At 42.5% G+C, this 15,886-nt stretch overlaps 1 protein-coding gene and 1 long non-coding RNA gene across 2 annotated transcripts in view; both read left to right on the forward strand.

Moving 5' to 3' along the window:
* LOC117538547 (EH domain-containing protein 3-like) overlaps positions 1–4,148 on the forward strand; it is a 10,281-nt gene extending 6,133 nt beyond the window's left edge. The window contains exons 3-6 of the mRNA XM_034204352.1: positions 19–199; positions 577–747; positions 1,449–1,613; positions 1,706–4,148. Coding sequence (XP_034060243.1) covers positions 19–199; positions 577–747; positions 1,449–1,613; positions 1,706–2,233 — 1,045 coding nt within the window. The 3' untranslated portion in view covers positions 2,234–4,148. The remainder of the gene's footprint in view (positions 1–18; positions 200–576; positions 748–1,448; positions 1,614–1,705) is intronic.
* Positions 4,149–5,277: 1,129 nt separating this feature from the next.
* Positions 5,278–7,351, forward strand: LOC117538565. The gene is made up of 3 exons (XR_004567875.1): positions 5,278–5,371; positions 6,069–6,399; positions 6,498–7,351. It is a non-coding gene; the product is annotated as an uncharacterized LOC117538565 (long non-coding RNA).
* The last annotated feature ends 8,535 nt before the right edge of the window (positions 7,352–15,886 follow it).

Genomic DNA, 15,886 nt, shown 5'->3' on the forward strand with positions numbered 1-15,886 from the left:
GCTCTCATTGTAAATAAATATCAACATTATAGGTAATCTATGCAATGTTACTGTTTGGTTAACATGGACACTGTACTTTCTTACCTTTTCTTTTGCCAGGGTCGTGCTGAACAAGGCTGACCAGATAGAGACACAGCAGTTGATGAGAGTGTATGGAGCCCTAATGTGGTCACTGGGGAAAATAGTCAACACCCCTGAGGTAATCAAAGCAGGAATTGTAAAAATGAATTTCAAGTTTTCCAGAAGTTTAAAGTGCTCGGTTATCTTTTCTGGTGTTGTCATCCGAGAGAAATCTGGTTTAACCCTTTTAATGGTATATATGTTAAATTTCCGCGTTAAATTATGTAAAAATAACAACAACTCCATCATCTTAAACTACATCTTATCAGCATCAAAGTTTGTCTTCTGATATTGTTTCAATCGTGAGTTCCCTTGTGGCAAACATAATGAGCGTAGCTGGTTTTATTTTGAGTTGGTGAAGTCTAGTTGTCATCTAAAGATCAATGTGTTTTTGTTGCTATATATGGTGATATCTGTTTAATTGTGCCTTTTTACCTCTTCTTTCTCCCTCAACAGGTGATCCGCGTCTACATCGGGTCATTTTGGTCCCATCCTCTGTTGATCCCAGACAACAGGAAGCTGTTCGAAGCAGAAGAGCAGGACTTATTTAAAGACATTCAGTCTTTACCGAGAAATGCAGCGCTTAGAAAACTCAACGATCTGATCAAGAGGGCAAGACTAGCCAAGGTAGAAGACACTCACTGATGGAGAACCTGCACAGCTGTGGCTAAAAGTATCAAGTCTTTGTTTTGGGATGTTATTTGACAGTGATGCGTTTAGATTTTCAGCACAGGGGTGTGTGTGTTTTTGTGTTTCCCTTGTCTTCTTCCCATCACTCAGTCCCCTCCCCGCCCAGTCCAGCTGTTAACCTTGACAGAAAAAGTGTGTTGCTGTCACAGAACCAGACTTATTTGGCTTCTCTCCTCTCTCTGAGTGAATTGTTTCCTGTTTCCTCACCAGACAGGAAGTCAGGTATAAGAGGCGACAGTTCGCTGCCCGTTGTAGTTCAAGGAAAACGTAGAGGATGTATGCGTGCACACACTGAAACAAACACAAACAGATTTATCCAACTGACAGTGCAGCGCAGCTTTCCTGTTTGACAGCTGATGGGGTGCGTGCATGTTTTTGGGATTTGCTTCAAGGATACAAGGTGGATTCAAGGAAACACACCCCTGTCACCACAGCAACATAACACATGGGGTTCTCCATTCATTTTGCTATGTTTGTTTTGTTTGGTTATCATCCTAAAGAGTTTTATCTAATCAGGCCAAAGAAACTGAAATCTTGAGGTTTTTAAACTTTAAATATTCTAAATCTAAGAGTCAAACTTGTTGTCTTAGTAACTGTTGTTGTTAAGTAAATGACCATCTATCCCTCTAACAATACAGGTCCATGCCTACATCATCAGCGCTCTGAAGAAAGACATGCCCGCTGTGTTCGGAAAGGAGAACAAGAAGAAGGAACTGATTGGCAGTCTGGGAGATATTTACAAACGCATTGAAAGAGAGCATCAGATATCACCGGGAGATTTCCCTAATCTGAAGAAGATGCAGGTAAAGAGACAAAGGAATGCAGATTTATAAATGTTGGTTTGGATAGATTTGGATCTAAACTTGTGGTTTGTCTTTTGTTTTGCCGATTCCAGGACCTACTCCAATCTCAGGATCTCAACAAATTCCAGCCTCTGAAACCCAAACTCCTGGAGGCAGTGGACGACATGCTGAGCCACGACATCGCCGGCTTAATGGTTCTGGTCCGCCAGGAAGAAAACCAGCGTCCCAAACCCGTTGTGAAAGGTGGAGCGTTTGACGGCACTTTGGACGGCCCGTTTGGCCACGGGTACGGAGAAGGCGCCGGCGAAGGCATCGACGACGCAGAGTGGGTGGTCGTACGAGACAAACCCGCCTACGACGAGATCTTCTACACGTTGTCTCCCGTCAATGGAAAGGTGACAGGTGCCAACGCCAAGAGGGAGATGGTGAAGTCAAAACTGCCCAACACGGTGCTGGGAAAGATCTGGAAGCTGGCAGACATCGATAAGGACGGGATGCTTGACGATGAGGAGTTTGCGTTGGCCAATCACCTGATCAAAGTGAAACTGGAGGGACACGAACTGCCATCGGACCTGCCCGCACACCTGGTGCCGCCCTCCAAGAGGAAAATATCTGAGTAAATGTATGATTACATCATTCCCTGCCCCAATAACCTGTAAGTAGACCCATCCCCTCCACCCAGAGAAAAGTATCAAAGTAGAATAGAAATATTCCTGTAGCATTATAGCAAAAAAAATTTAACAAAATTAAACCACGTTTCCAACTCACAATGTTGCTCTGCTGCTGCCATACATGGGCAGACTTTCATTAGCTTCAAGAGGCAAATAATAAAGCTAAATATTCAGTTACATTCAAATAATGAACATGAATGCTAATCAGCTGTTAGCATGTGAATTCAAATGCTACATGTCTGCAGTGTTGCAATAGCTTTTACCATGGTAGAAAAACTGGATGGTAATGAGTTCTCCCATTTAAGTATTTGGCTTTTAAGGGTGAGATATCTGGAACTGATAGGCAGGACAGGTGTTCGAGTGAGAGCAAAGCTAGAAAAAGATATGAAAGGATATTAAAAGTCTAAAGTAAGAAACACTGGAATACAACTTAATGTAAGGTAATCCAAACTACTGGAAGAAAATGGGAGAAATACGCAACAATGTGAAGACGAAAAGAGAGTTGGAAGGATCATTCCACGGCATGTAAAAATGCAAATTATTATTGTATGTATGGTAATGAATACAGATAACTCATGTTTGACTGCAAAGTTAAAGTTCCCTTATCTCGTGGTATTGTTCAGTCTTGAGGTGCGGCTGAGTTTTCTGGCTTTTGTTTCATGGCGCAGATTAAAAAGGCTCCAAGGAATATCTGGCAATTGCTCGAGATACACAAATGTGTAGAAGCACACACACGGAAAAATAACACAATTCTTATGAATTGTGTCCAGAGCAGGGAAAAGTACCTACAAACATTTGTTTTGTTATTTTAAATGTGATATGCAGATGTTGATATTTGTGTAAACCATTTTACTGTAGCACATAGATTTATTTTTCTTCTAATGGGGACAAAAACTAAGGATAACCGGTAGTTTGTTTCTTTTATGATTTTAGATCTAAATATGAACATGTTTGGAATACTGTGACTATAACATGGAACTATATAATGGGTATTGTTTCAAGTATTCAGACATACTCAGTCAAATGTTATTGTAAGGACTTTGAATGTTGAATGTGAAGGCGTTCTTGGTTCTGTGTGGGCACATCCTGAGTGACTATTGAATGACCACATGTATCACTGTCATCATTTGTAACGTATATGTATTAAGCATTTCACAGGTTATTGAGCTGTGAGTGGATTGTTGATTGAAAATGGACGAATATGTTATTTTTCACATTGTTAAAGTAAACTATTATAAAGAGAGAAAAAACACTACTTTAAATGTTTTAAAATGAAATTTGGCTTTTCATTTCATATCCAAATTGTATACATCTAATTGGATTTACTGTATGCCAGTATGTATGCAAAATTACTAACATTAGGATCTTGTTTGTGGTTAATCATAACATTAGACCAACTAAACTTGGGTTCCCATATAATAAGAAATAATCACTTTGTGTTTTACGAGTGAGTTTGAGTTCCAGAATTACTTCTGTGCCCCTCCCTCTCCGTGTGTCTCTGTGCCGTTACTGTGAATCTACTGTACATAATAAGGCTGTTTGCATTCCATGAACACAGATTGAGGAACATAATCCTCATCATCTCGAGTGCTTTATGTACTTGCTCAGATCAACAGAGTAAATATAAAAAAGGGTTATTGTTGAATGTGGATTCTCTGCATGACAAAGTCCTTGAAATTCACAAGTTGTTTTCATACCCTGACAGATTGCAACATGAAGTCTGTGTACTGGTAAATACACTAAGTGGAGACAAAGGGGTTAGTTTTTTTTCAGTTTTAAGATGGGTATGCATTTGCTAAATCTGTACTTCACTGCTTTTCTGTACATGAACAGTCCAAAAATGTAATAAAATTCATTTACTCAACTTTTTGTGTCTTATTTGGTTTGTGGTCGGAGCAATCTGAGCAGTTAGTGGCATTATTTTAAGAAAGAAAAAAAAGACTACCTACATTTTTGTATATATAACTGAGCTGCTTTATCCAAGTCAGCCATGAGAAAAATAATGCAAATAGATGCAGCACATTTTTCTTTGAATAGGCGGTGAGAATAATAACCACTTCGCAAACTGTTAAAGATTCTTATTTTGGGAATTTGTCTTTTCCACTCTGACAGGTAAAAAAGGGACTGATGATGGAAATTAAGATGATATATTAAAGGTGGGGTAGGTACGTTTGAGAAACCGGCTCGAGATACACTTTTAGTTATATTCCATGGAATGCTCTTAACATCCCGATAGCAATGAGTGCTATGACAACAAATCCATAAACAAAATGTCATCTGTGGAAGCCGTAGTACTGTAAAAAGCACGACCAATCATTTTAGCCGGCCGACTAAAATAACTGGATGGCCTACCTGCCTGTCAGCCTTCCATCTGTGCACAAACTTATCTCGTGCCCTCATTGGTTTTATTGGTAAAACTCGGGGTTTCCGGTCCTACGAAGCTGGTTCTCTTTTTAGCGGGCTAGATCTCCATGGTGACTTATCCTGGAACCTAGCCTGTGCTCCGAAGCCGGATAGGTTCCAGGATAAGAGATCAACTCAGCGAAAGCACCACGCCTGCTGACCAATCAGAGCTCAGTATGCGGAGGAAATACATTTTAAACTGCCGTTGCAGGAAAGACGGCCGGACAAAATTTCACCGACTGTGTGAACGTGAAAATGAATAGAACATCACCTCCCATCTTCAGAGCAATCTGACTATTATAACTATTATGTTAAGAAAGCTTAATTAAATATCTGCCACAACATAAGTAACCGGATCAAAGTAACATTACGTTGCCTACAGTCCGCGGCACTGTGAGTGCAGACGTCGATATGTCCCATTTCAGGGTTGCCAACTCTCACGCATCTGGCGTGTAGTGTTGCCAACTCCATAGTAAGGAAAGTAGCTATTGGCTGTCCGAAAAGTCGCCAGAAGTCGCTAAATGACGTCATCTTCTAATTTGCATATCATGTAATGGCGGCTGTAGGAGAGAGCATGGTAGAGGGGAATACAAAAAACGTTCCCAACTCTTCAGGGATCAAAACTTGAAACCACCCGAGTTAAATCCAGACGACAGTAGATCAGAAATGTCTCTATTCTGCAAGGTAAAATTACTTTTTTGCTTCCCCGTCTTAAGCAGAACATAACTCAGAATTCTTGCTAGTACTCTTTTCTTTTTTTAAACATGTTAAGGACTACAAATTACCTTTCTTCTGTTGATTCTTTTTATATCTTTATTTTGTTTTTGCCATTGAAATACACCTAATCTCAACAATTATTTAATTACTTTAATGGTTTGTCTTGACCCGCATTACATAAATCACATTTGTTCCAATGTTAAATGCTAGAATATTCAATGGTGGAATTGCTAGCTATACATCCAACCCTCTTCTTTTATCCGGGCTTGGGACCGGCAAAGTGACCCAAAAGAGACACTCTGGCAGAGTTACTTATTTTTTTTTCTTTTATAGTTTTTTTTGTGTGGGTTTTCTTAAGTTTGGTTTACTTTCTAACCATATGCTCCACTTAAGAGCATAAAGTCAGAGAAAGACATGAACACTTTTGCCATTACTATTACATTTAAAAAAAAAAAATTTTACTTACGTTTTTTAAAGTTTTATTTGGGGTTTACAAACCATATGCCCCACTTAGGTGCCTACAACAAGTCAGAGAAAAACATGAACATTTTTGCCATTACTATAACGTTTTTAAAGAGTTTTCTTTGGGGTTTACTAACCATATGCTCCACTTAGGAGCCTACAATACACTAAAACTTGAACATTTGTTGTTGGTTTTTTTCAGACCCCCCTCCACTCACACTGTGCTGGCTCACAGAAAGAGCATGTCATCATTTTGGTCAAGGCGTTCTATGGCAGGTTCAGCAACTGAGGGAGCTGACTTAAATGAGTAAGCAGATGATGTGCCAAAAAGCTGCAAAACGTCATCAGGCAGCTTGTGCTCATAGCAAGCATCACCAGACAGCTTCAGACCATATCGGACATAAAGGATGGAGTTCAGGGTCTGCAAGGACATCCGGTTTCTGAGTTTGCTTTTTACCACACTCATCTGGCTGAATAGTCTCTCGACTTCAGCATTCGAGTGTGGCAAGGACAGCACAGACACAGCAGCCATGGTAAGTTCATGAAATGGATTGTTATCAGCTGCATCCCTGAACTTCCAAACCTCAACCCAGAAGCCCAATGTGTTCTTTGTTTCATTCCACTTTCTCAGATGGATGGAACGCCACTGCTGGACAATCTTGTCTATATCTGCAGGAGAGTAGCCAAGGAGCTTGGCTATTTTTTCGATTTCTCCCAGGCTCTTACTGTGATTTAGAGTTTTCTCTACATTGAAAACGGACATGTACTGCAATGCCTCAATATTGTCTGGCAGTCTCAATCTCAACTCGTGAGTGAGGGAGATGGTGAAGGCTACACACCGCTTTCGGACCTGGTTCTTCTCCTCAGGCGCAAGAAGGAGCTCAGCTGCCTTGGACTCAAAAAGGTAACCAAGGTACGGTGAGGGACTAATGTATCCATCAATTGGCTCTTTGAGAACATCAATATTGGCAAGTGGATTCAGCACCCTGCTACTCACAGACTTGATCAGGCTAACCAAGCTGTCAAGTAGCTTCAAAGGATCCACCTGCTCTCCCTCAAAAGCCTTGATCGCCAACTGCACCTCACCCAGCACCGACTTTAAAAAAGTGAGGTACAAAATGTTCTGAGGATCACTGTACATGGAGTACCCGTATGTGTGTGTGAAAGAATAGCCTGTACTTCAACATCAACGAAAGTGCTCGATATACTTTATTACTGCACTGGTAAGGTAAAATTAGGCCGATTAATAAGATGTGAAGTGCTTTGTAACTTTGACCTGCTTGACACAACACACAATGAAGAAAGAGTTTTATCTGGGCTGCCAGCTGCTCCCCCGGGACCCGAAAGTGGCGTAGGCTATATATAGCCTGTACTTCAACGAAAGTGCTCGATATATGCTATATTGAACCAATAAACTAACACAAACTAACTGTATCACTATAACATGATGATGATGATGGTGATAAAGAATGCATCTAACGTTCCGCTGTTCATTATAATAAAAAAACAGCGCATTAAACAAACCATCATGCTCTTACTTTGAAATCATGCGGAAATGTCCTCATCAGCGGGCCATCACGTGGTTTCCGAAAATAACCGAGTGACACGAGTAGATTTTAGCCGAGACCGGCGGAAAATATGTCTCAAAATTCCGTGTGTGTAAAAAGACGATCCACAAGCAGAAATGTGAGATCCGCGAGCAGAGATTTGAGATCCGCAAGCGCATTTTTGGTCGACAAATACAAAATGGATTCACAAATGCCTGATCGAAAGTTGTAAATGTTAAAGAGATATTCAGATCTTTTTTTTATTTGTGAAAATATTTAGCGTATTTGCAGATCCGTTTTACACTTGCAAATGTATTTGTGAGTTTGCAAATCTTTTAAATGCATTTGTGGATGGTGTTTTGCATTTACAAATCACATATTTACACACAAATTATTTTTATGTTTACACAAATAATTATGAGACATATCTATGCCCATAGGAGTGTGACACACGCTTTCACTCTCAATCTCACGCTCTCACGCTGCCCAAACTATTCTCACGTCAAAACAAGAATACCGAAGACTAGAAACGGTTTTGAAAACTTTTGTCACGTAGTAATCGTCTTCTCAATAGAACATCTTTGATAATGTCTTCTGGCCAATCAGAATCACGATAACGGCGTGGTGTTCTTGCAGGAAGTCCCGACGGAGAATACTTTTGCTGTAGTACATCGATACAACATTACGTGTTGATAGAAATCAACACGTAATGAAATAAGACCCCACGGTTTGATGATTGATAGGTGTGTGGGCTGTCTTTCATTTTGACACACAGAACAATGGGGGCTATCCACCCTTATCCACAATGTAAAGTCATTCACAGCCTCTTCTCTCTGAGGTGCAGCAGGCTCAGCTTTCAGAACAAAGTAACACAAAACTAAAATGGCATTCATTTTTTTTTTAAATATGTCGTGTAGTAATAGATGTATTTATTTTTCTTCTCCAGAGAGTACCAGAATGTGTATTTTATGTTAGTATTTCAAAAAATCTCCTGGGGGAGAATCCCACAGACCCCCCTGCAGGGGTTGGGTTTTCAGCATGTGGGGAAATTGCAGGATTGGCTCCAGGTCGCCCTTTTTATTTATTACAAGACAAATGTGCCAGTGGCAGTTCTAGACCAATTTGACTGGGGGGGCCACTGGCGGGCCAGTTATTTGCTGAGGGGGGCACAATAAATGCAGGACGAAAAAGAGAACTAGACAGTATGAAGTAATTGCGCACAAGAAAACAATGCAATACAGTTATTGGTATTTGTTTCAGTACACTTATTTATTTCAGATAGATCTTATAGTTATTACTGTTAGCTTCAGCTTAAGTTATAGTGCAATGTTTGCACTAACACCATATTTATATAAGAATAAAGGCAATGAACAGTTACATCTACATAAGGGTGTCTGCACAATCTCACATTACAGCAACAAAATCCTGCGGTTTTTGGCAAACCGAGTACCAGAAAATGTACATTTAAAAAAAAAAAAAAAAAAAGCTTTTCATTGTTAGGGGGGTCAGAGGTCAGTGTTATGGGGGGCACTGGCCCCCCCTGCCCCCCCTAGAACCGCCCCTGAAATGTGCCTTTTTATTTCATACAGTTCAATTTGGATTGAGACAGGGAAATAATCTAAACCTCACGCGTGGCGTTTCACTGTCAAGGGGAGCGTGTATGTATTTACATTGCAAATACTGATTTGAGCCCCACCACCACTGTATGGGTTAGCCGGCCCTACCATAGATTACCCAACAAAAATACTCCGTGGCCGCCACTGCCCCCCCGTATTGCGCATGCGCAGATCTAAGATCCAGTAGAAATGAATAGGCCAAAATAGAGTCAAAGAGTATGAGAGTGTGTTAATTAATATATTTGGCAGTTTGGAGTAAGTCTGTAAATGTGTGTGTGTGTTTCATGTATAGGCATCTCACGATAATTAATTTTGTTGGATACATTTTCCCGGAAATTATTGCGATAAACGATAATATTGTCGGCACCGTTGTATGACAATTTTAGACCACTAACATAATGATAATATATAATAATAATTAAAGTACATCCTTTCAAACTGCTAGTCACATCCTCATGTAAATGGCAATTTATCGAGTTCATTTTTATTTATCGTACGATAAGTCAATTAATTGCTTATCGCGACAGGCCTATGCACACATAAAACAGTGGAAACAAACATGTGTTTGACTTTTATTAGTGAATGAAACTGTGTGCCCTTTATAGTCTGTGTCCAATATTGTGTATTTGTATATATTGTATATATATATCCTATATATATGCTAAGGTCCCGCTACTGACACGATGGCAGTCATTTCGTGCGCATATGTGTAATCAAACCCATGATATCAAAATCTCACTCCAGCCAGGTACCCAAAGTTGGCAACCCTGCCCATTATCATTCATATCACATCATAATGTATCATATTATTTCATTATCTGAGTCAGCTGAGCCATATCTGGCTGTGCAACACTCACAGTGTTACGGTGAGTGAAGCAGGCAGGATCCAAATGCAGAAAAAACTGAAAATACCTTTATTTCAAGGATATGGCACACGGACAATCAGAACACTCCCCGGTGAACACAGACAACGACGAACCAACACTGAACACAGGAAGAGACAAGACTAAATACAGGGAGGGGTAATCACAAGACGAGAAACAGCCGGGCAGGGGAGGAGAAACACAAGGGCCACAGGTGAACACAATCAGACAACTAGACACACCAGGGAAACTAACGACAGGAGGAAAAACACAGGAAAAAGGACCAGACAATATACCAAGAGGAAAACATGACAGGGACAACAGCAAAACAAGACATACAAAACGTGACATAACACAATAATCGTAACAGAACCCCCCCCCTCAAGGGACGGATTCCAGACGTCCCTAAAACACCAAAACAGTCCAATAAACGTCCAAAAAAAAACAATGTCCAGCAGGGTGGGTGGAGGGGGACCGGAGGAGGGACACAAAACTAGGGCCACCAAGGTGGGTGGAGGGGGTCAGGAGGACGGGACTGAGCTGACCGCCCAGGGGCACAGCAGAGGACCAGGAAGGGATCTCGGGCGGACGGCCCAGGGGCAAGGCAGAAGCCGAGAAGGGGGACTCGGGTGGACGGCCCGGGGGCAAGACAGAGTCCAAGGTGGGGGTTATGGAGGGGCGAAGGCCGCGGCCGGAGCATGAGGGCGAGGACCGCGGCCGGAAAAGTCAGGGGGCCGAGCATGAGGGCGAGGACCGCGGCCGGGAAAGTCAGGGGGCCGGGCTCGAGGGCGAAGACCAGACAGCTCCGGAGGCCGGGCAGGAAGGCGCTGACGGGCCAGCGCCGGAGGCCGAGCAGGACCCGGTGTCGGCCGGACAGGAACCGGAGCTGGTGGGACAGGCCTCGGCAGGATCCTCCACGGAAGAGGACCATGACACGGGATTGGCAGGACCCCCGGCAGGAGAGCAGTCGGCGGGACCTCCAACGGGATAGGACATAGGGTTGGCAGGACCCCCGGCAGGAGAGTAGTCGGCGGGACCTCCAACCGGACTGGACATGGAGCCGGCAGGACCCCCAACGGAACCTCCATCGGCACAGGACATAGGGTTGGCAGGACCCCCGGCAGGAGAGTAGTCGGCGGGACCCCCAACGGGACAGGACATAGGGTTGGCAGGACCCCCGGCAGGAGAGTAGTCGGCGGGACCTCCAACGGGACTGGACATAGGGTTGGCAGGACCCCCGGCAGGATAGTAGTCGGCGGGACCCCAACGGGACTTCAGTAGGAACTTGAGTAGGGACTGGAGAGGGAACTGGAGAGGGGACTGGAGAGGGGGCTCGAGAGGGGGCTTGAGAGGGAACTCGAGAGATGACTTCAGAGGGTACTAGAGAGGAAACTGGAGAGGGAACTAGAGAAGGGACTAGGGAAGGGACTAGAGGAGGAACTAGAGGAGGGACTAGAGGAGGGACTAAAGAAGGGACTAGGGAAGGGACTAGAGGAGGGACTAGGGAAGGGACTAGAGAGGGGACTAGGGAAGGGACTAGAGGAGGGACTAGAGGTGAGACCTGAGAAGGGACTAGAGGAGGGACTAGAGAGGGGACTCGAGAAGAGACTAGAGAGGGGACCAGAGAAGGGACTTGAGTTAGGACTCGAGAAAGGAGAAAGGAATAGAGTGGAGACTAGAGAAGGGACTTGAGATGGGACCTGAGGAGGGACTAGGGAAGGGACTAGAGAAGGGACTTGGGAAGGGACTAGAGGGGGAACTCGAGAAGAGACTAGAGAGGGGACCAGAGAAGGGACTATGGCAGCTGGGGCCAGAGCTGGGTCTGGAACAATGGCCGCTGGGGCCGGAACTGAGGCCTGGACCATGGCTGCTGGGGCCAGAACTAGGTCTGGAACCATGGCTACTGGGGCCGGCACCATGGTTGTATGGGCCGGTTCTGGAGCCGGAAACATGGCTGTAAGGTCCGGTTCTATAGCCGGAAACATGGCTGTAAGGTCCAGTTCTGGAGCCGGAAACATGGCTGTAAGGTCCGGTTCTGGAGCCGGAACCATGGCTGCTGGGGCCGGCACCATGGCTGCTGGGGCATGGGCTGGAATCCTGGCCCTACGTCTCCTACAGGCCCCTTGGAGACACCGTGGACCTCTACCAGTACAGTAGTCGGATCCAGGGGCGGACTGGGACTAAAATTCAGCCCTGGAAACTGACCCAGTCCGGCCAAATGAAATGTCAAATGTTAGAAATCCGCTGTTTATTATTTAAAGTTTTACATCTGATTCGCTCCTTTTTTCCTCTCTGTACACAGCTCCAGTTTGGGCATTGGCCTGTCATCAGATTTCATTTTTAGTTGCTGCTGTAGCGGAAGTTTAGTAAAATTATTTTTGATGAAATACTCCAAATCTCCACCCTCCATAATTGCACTTGCTTCAGTTGCTTGCTACTTTTTAAGGGCAGTGATGACAGTTACATATGGGCATAGATATGTCTCATAATTATTTGTGTGAACATAAAAATAATTTGTGTGTAAATATGTGATTTGGAAATGTAAAACACCATCCACAAATGCATTTAAAAGATTTGCAAACTCACAAATAAATGTGCAAGTGTAAAACGGATCTGCAAATACGCTAAATATTTTCACAAATAAAAAAAAGATCTGTGACCATCTCTTTAACATTGACAACTTTCGATCAGGCATTTGTGAATCCATTTTGTATTTGCCGACCAAAACTGCGCTTGCGGATCTCAAATCTCTGCTCGTGGATCTCACATTTCTGCTTGTGGATCGTCTTTTTACACACACGGAATTTTGAGACATATTGTGTCACTCGGTGATTTTCGGAAATAAACTATAAAACTATCGGTGAGCTGGATGCAATCCTACCTGGAGGGGAGAGAACAGATGGTGGAGGTAAACGGTACTCTGCCCCGCCCCTCCCAGTGAGCTGTGGTGTTCCACAAGGAAGCATATTAGGTCCGTTACTGTTCCTAATTTATGTAAATGACATGTCATCAGCATGTGACTGCAACTTGTTCCTGTTCGCGGACGACTCAGCCCTGCTGGTCTCTGACAGGAGCAGATTGCAGGTTGAAAAAACCCTCAGCTCCGAGCTCGGCAGAATCTGCACCTGGCTCGCCGATAATAAATTATCATTACACCTGGGTAAAACAGAGTCCATTCTCTTCGGTTCGAAACATAATCTCAGCAAATCCGACGACTTCTCAGTTGCAGTGGGTGACATTATTGTCACAAGTAAGAAGGAAATTACATACCTAGGATCTATTCTTGAGGCAAACCTCTCCTGTGACAAAATGGCATCCAATGTAATAAAAAAAGTCAATCAAAGAACTAGATTCCTATACCGGATCTCCTCTCTGGTAAACAAAAACACCCTGAAAACTCTGGCAGGAGCACTCATTCAAGGGTACTATGACTATGCTTGCACGTCATGGTACCATAGCACCTCCAAGGCGCTAAAAATAAAACTTCAAGCATCGCAAAATAAACTGGTCAGACTACTGCTTGACCTTTCATCTAGAACCCACCTCACCTCTGCCCACTTTGACAACCTAGGATGGCTTAGAGTAGATGACAGAGTACAGCTACTTGCAATGGGCCTGGTCTACAAGATCCACTACACCTCTATGGTACCCATGTACATGTCAAAATTCTTCCCAAAGGTCAAGGAATACCATGATCATAACACCAGAGGGATCTCCACAAATCATGTGAAACCCAGATTTGGCACAAAAAAGGGGGAATACACGTTTCGCAATTATGCCACATCAAGGTGGAACGCTCTTCCCACAACTGTAAAGGAAAGTAAAACTATACTTACCTTCAAAACCTCTCTTAAAGACAGCCTGTCCTCCTACAAAAAACGACCATATAGGTCGATTGTTCAGCAGCTAAATACGACCCAGAGTCACGTTTTAAAGTGTAGCACCTCTAGTGGTCGTGTAAGAAACAACATGCTCCTGTCGATTGCAAACGCTCCGGAGGGTCGTTTATTCACAAATTACCCTCTGGAAAATCCTAAATTGTGGAATAGTTTGGCCATTAAAATGCTTTTTTATTAGATTTCTAGCGAGAAGTGTATATTGTACTTTTATAATCTACGTCCAGTGGATGTGTAGGATCTACAGTTTGATAGATATTCGAAGATAATTTGAGGTCTCGCCAGGAGAACGTGTACTATATATGGGGCAGCTTCCATGTAAAGTTAGCATGGGTGAAAACAGTATTTCCGGTCTCGAAGTTTTCATAATAAAACCGGAAGTATTCCCCACACTGTCAAATGATTACACAGTGATATCTCCATTACTCATCCACTAAAAACATCCGTTTATCCTTGTTAATTACACAATATTGATTGGTTTAAATTGTGTACAATGCTTTTGTGTTTTTAACCTTCGATTCGGAGAAACAAATAGTTTTTTCGGAGTTTAGACACTACAGAGTTTCCGAAGACACTACACTACCCAGAATCCCCAGCTATCGTTTGGGACTACAACATCCGCCTTGCTTTACAAACCCCGTGATTAGCCCTCAAGCTCTGTGATTGCATGTTGGAGTGGCAGTGCGACAAGGTTACGCCGAATGTCAAACAGCTCTTTGAAATGGAACGGAACCACGCCAGACTATCCAAAACTGGACTTGGACGGGTCCAGCCCAGCCCTCCCCCCCCAGAATTACACATACTGGCTATTGTGTGTTTCGCAATATGTTCTATGGCACGTCTCTACTGGGAATTGTAGTTTTATAAGACGTTTTCGTATTTCCCACAATTAGAAGTTGCCAGTATTAAACTGTATACATCCCTGGAGGTTTAGGGGATACGAAACACATTGGTGTTATCAAATTTAAAACATATAATTAATACATGGGTGAAAATTGCTTGTGCCCATAATGGGCAGCATTAATATACCCACATGACAGCTAAGGTCAGAAGAGCTTTATTTAACAGCTGGTCTTATGTCTGTGACCCCTCCTGTTGTTAATTGATAAGCCTGAAACATGCACTTGTCAAGGTTCAGATGCACATTTAGCAAATATGGCAGTAGCCATCGATCATCTTAAAATAAGATACTTTATTGATCCCAAGTTGGGAAATGTTTTTGTTACAGCAGCATGTACTACTTTGTTCTACTCCACTACAATTCAGAGGTCAACCTGGTATTTTTACTCTACTACATTTATTTTTGTTACTTTGCAGATTCTGATTAATGATGTGAAATATAAACAACCCTTAAATCAGACTTTAGTTACACCTGAGTAAAATTCAGCCTTATCAGTTTGTCTGTTTTGCACATCCACCTGTTAATATCTTTGGATGTCCTGCACTAAACTGTTTTATTGTAGAGATCACTACAGTATCTTCTTGATATTTTCTATTCTATATTTCTATCATTGACCCCTATTTTGTATGTAGGCTACTCTTAATATTTAAATGTTTTCATAAACATTTATTTATTCAACAACTAAATTCAATAACGTGCTTTAACCACTAGGAGGTACGGTTTAGACCAGTGGTCTAGTTAATAAAACATAATATCAAACATAATATGACTATTCACTTTATTGTGAAATTAAAACAGAACGGTAAAGGAAAATACAGTTTCAGTCTCTCAATGTGAAGCTTATGCATTGTACCATACACTTTTATAGACCTGTAACAGTCAACTGCATGAGGAGTTGGAAAGGTAGTTCAGAAAATCAGTAATATCTTTAAAAACTACAAAAAAATCCCTTTCTATCAGCTGTGCACCGTTATGGTGTAAATACAGACTATCTACTAATTGGATCAAATATAAAAGTCAGCCGAATTAGTGTTGATACTGCAAGGAGACGTATTGTGTGAAAAGAAATGGAAGATGTTGTTTAATTGTTGATATTTTATGGTTCACGTCACGTATTCAGTTTTGGCGGCATCTCTTCCAGTTTGTCAAAAGGTCTTCTGATCAGGGCTCTATAAATACATATCTACGGCAGATATG

This window comes from Gymnodraco acuticeps, unplaced genomic scaffold (assembly GCF_902827175.1).
Source record: "Gymnodraco acuticeps unplaced genomic scaffold, fGymAcu1.1, whole genome shotgun sequence".
NCBI classification, from domain to species: domain Eukaryota; kingdom Metazoa; phylum Chordata; class Actinopteri; order Perciformes; family Bathydraconidae; genus Gymnodraco; species Gymnodraco acuticeps.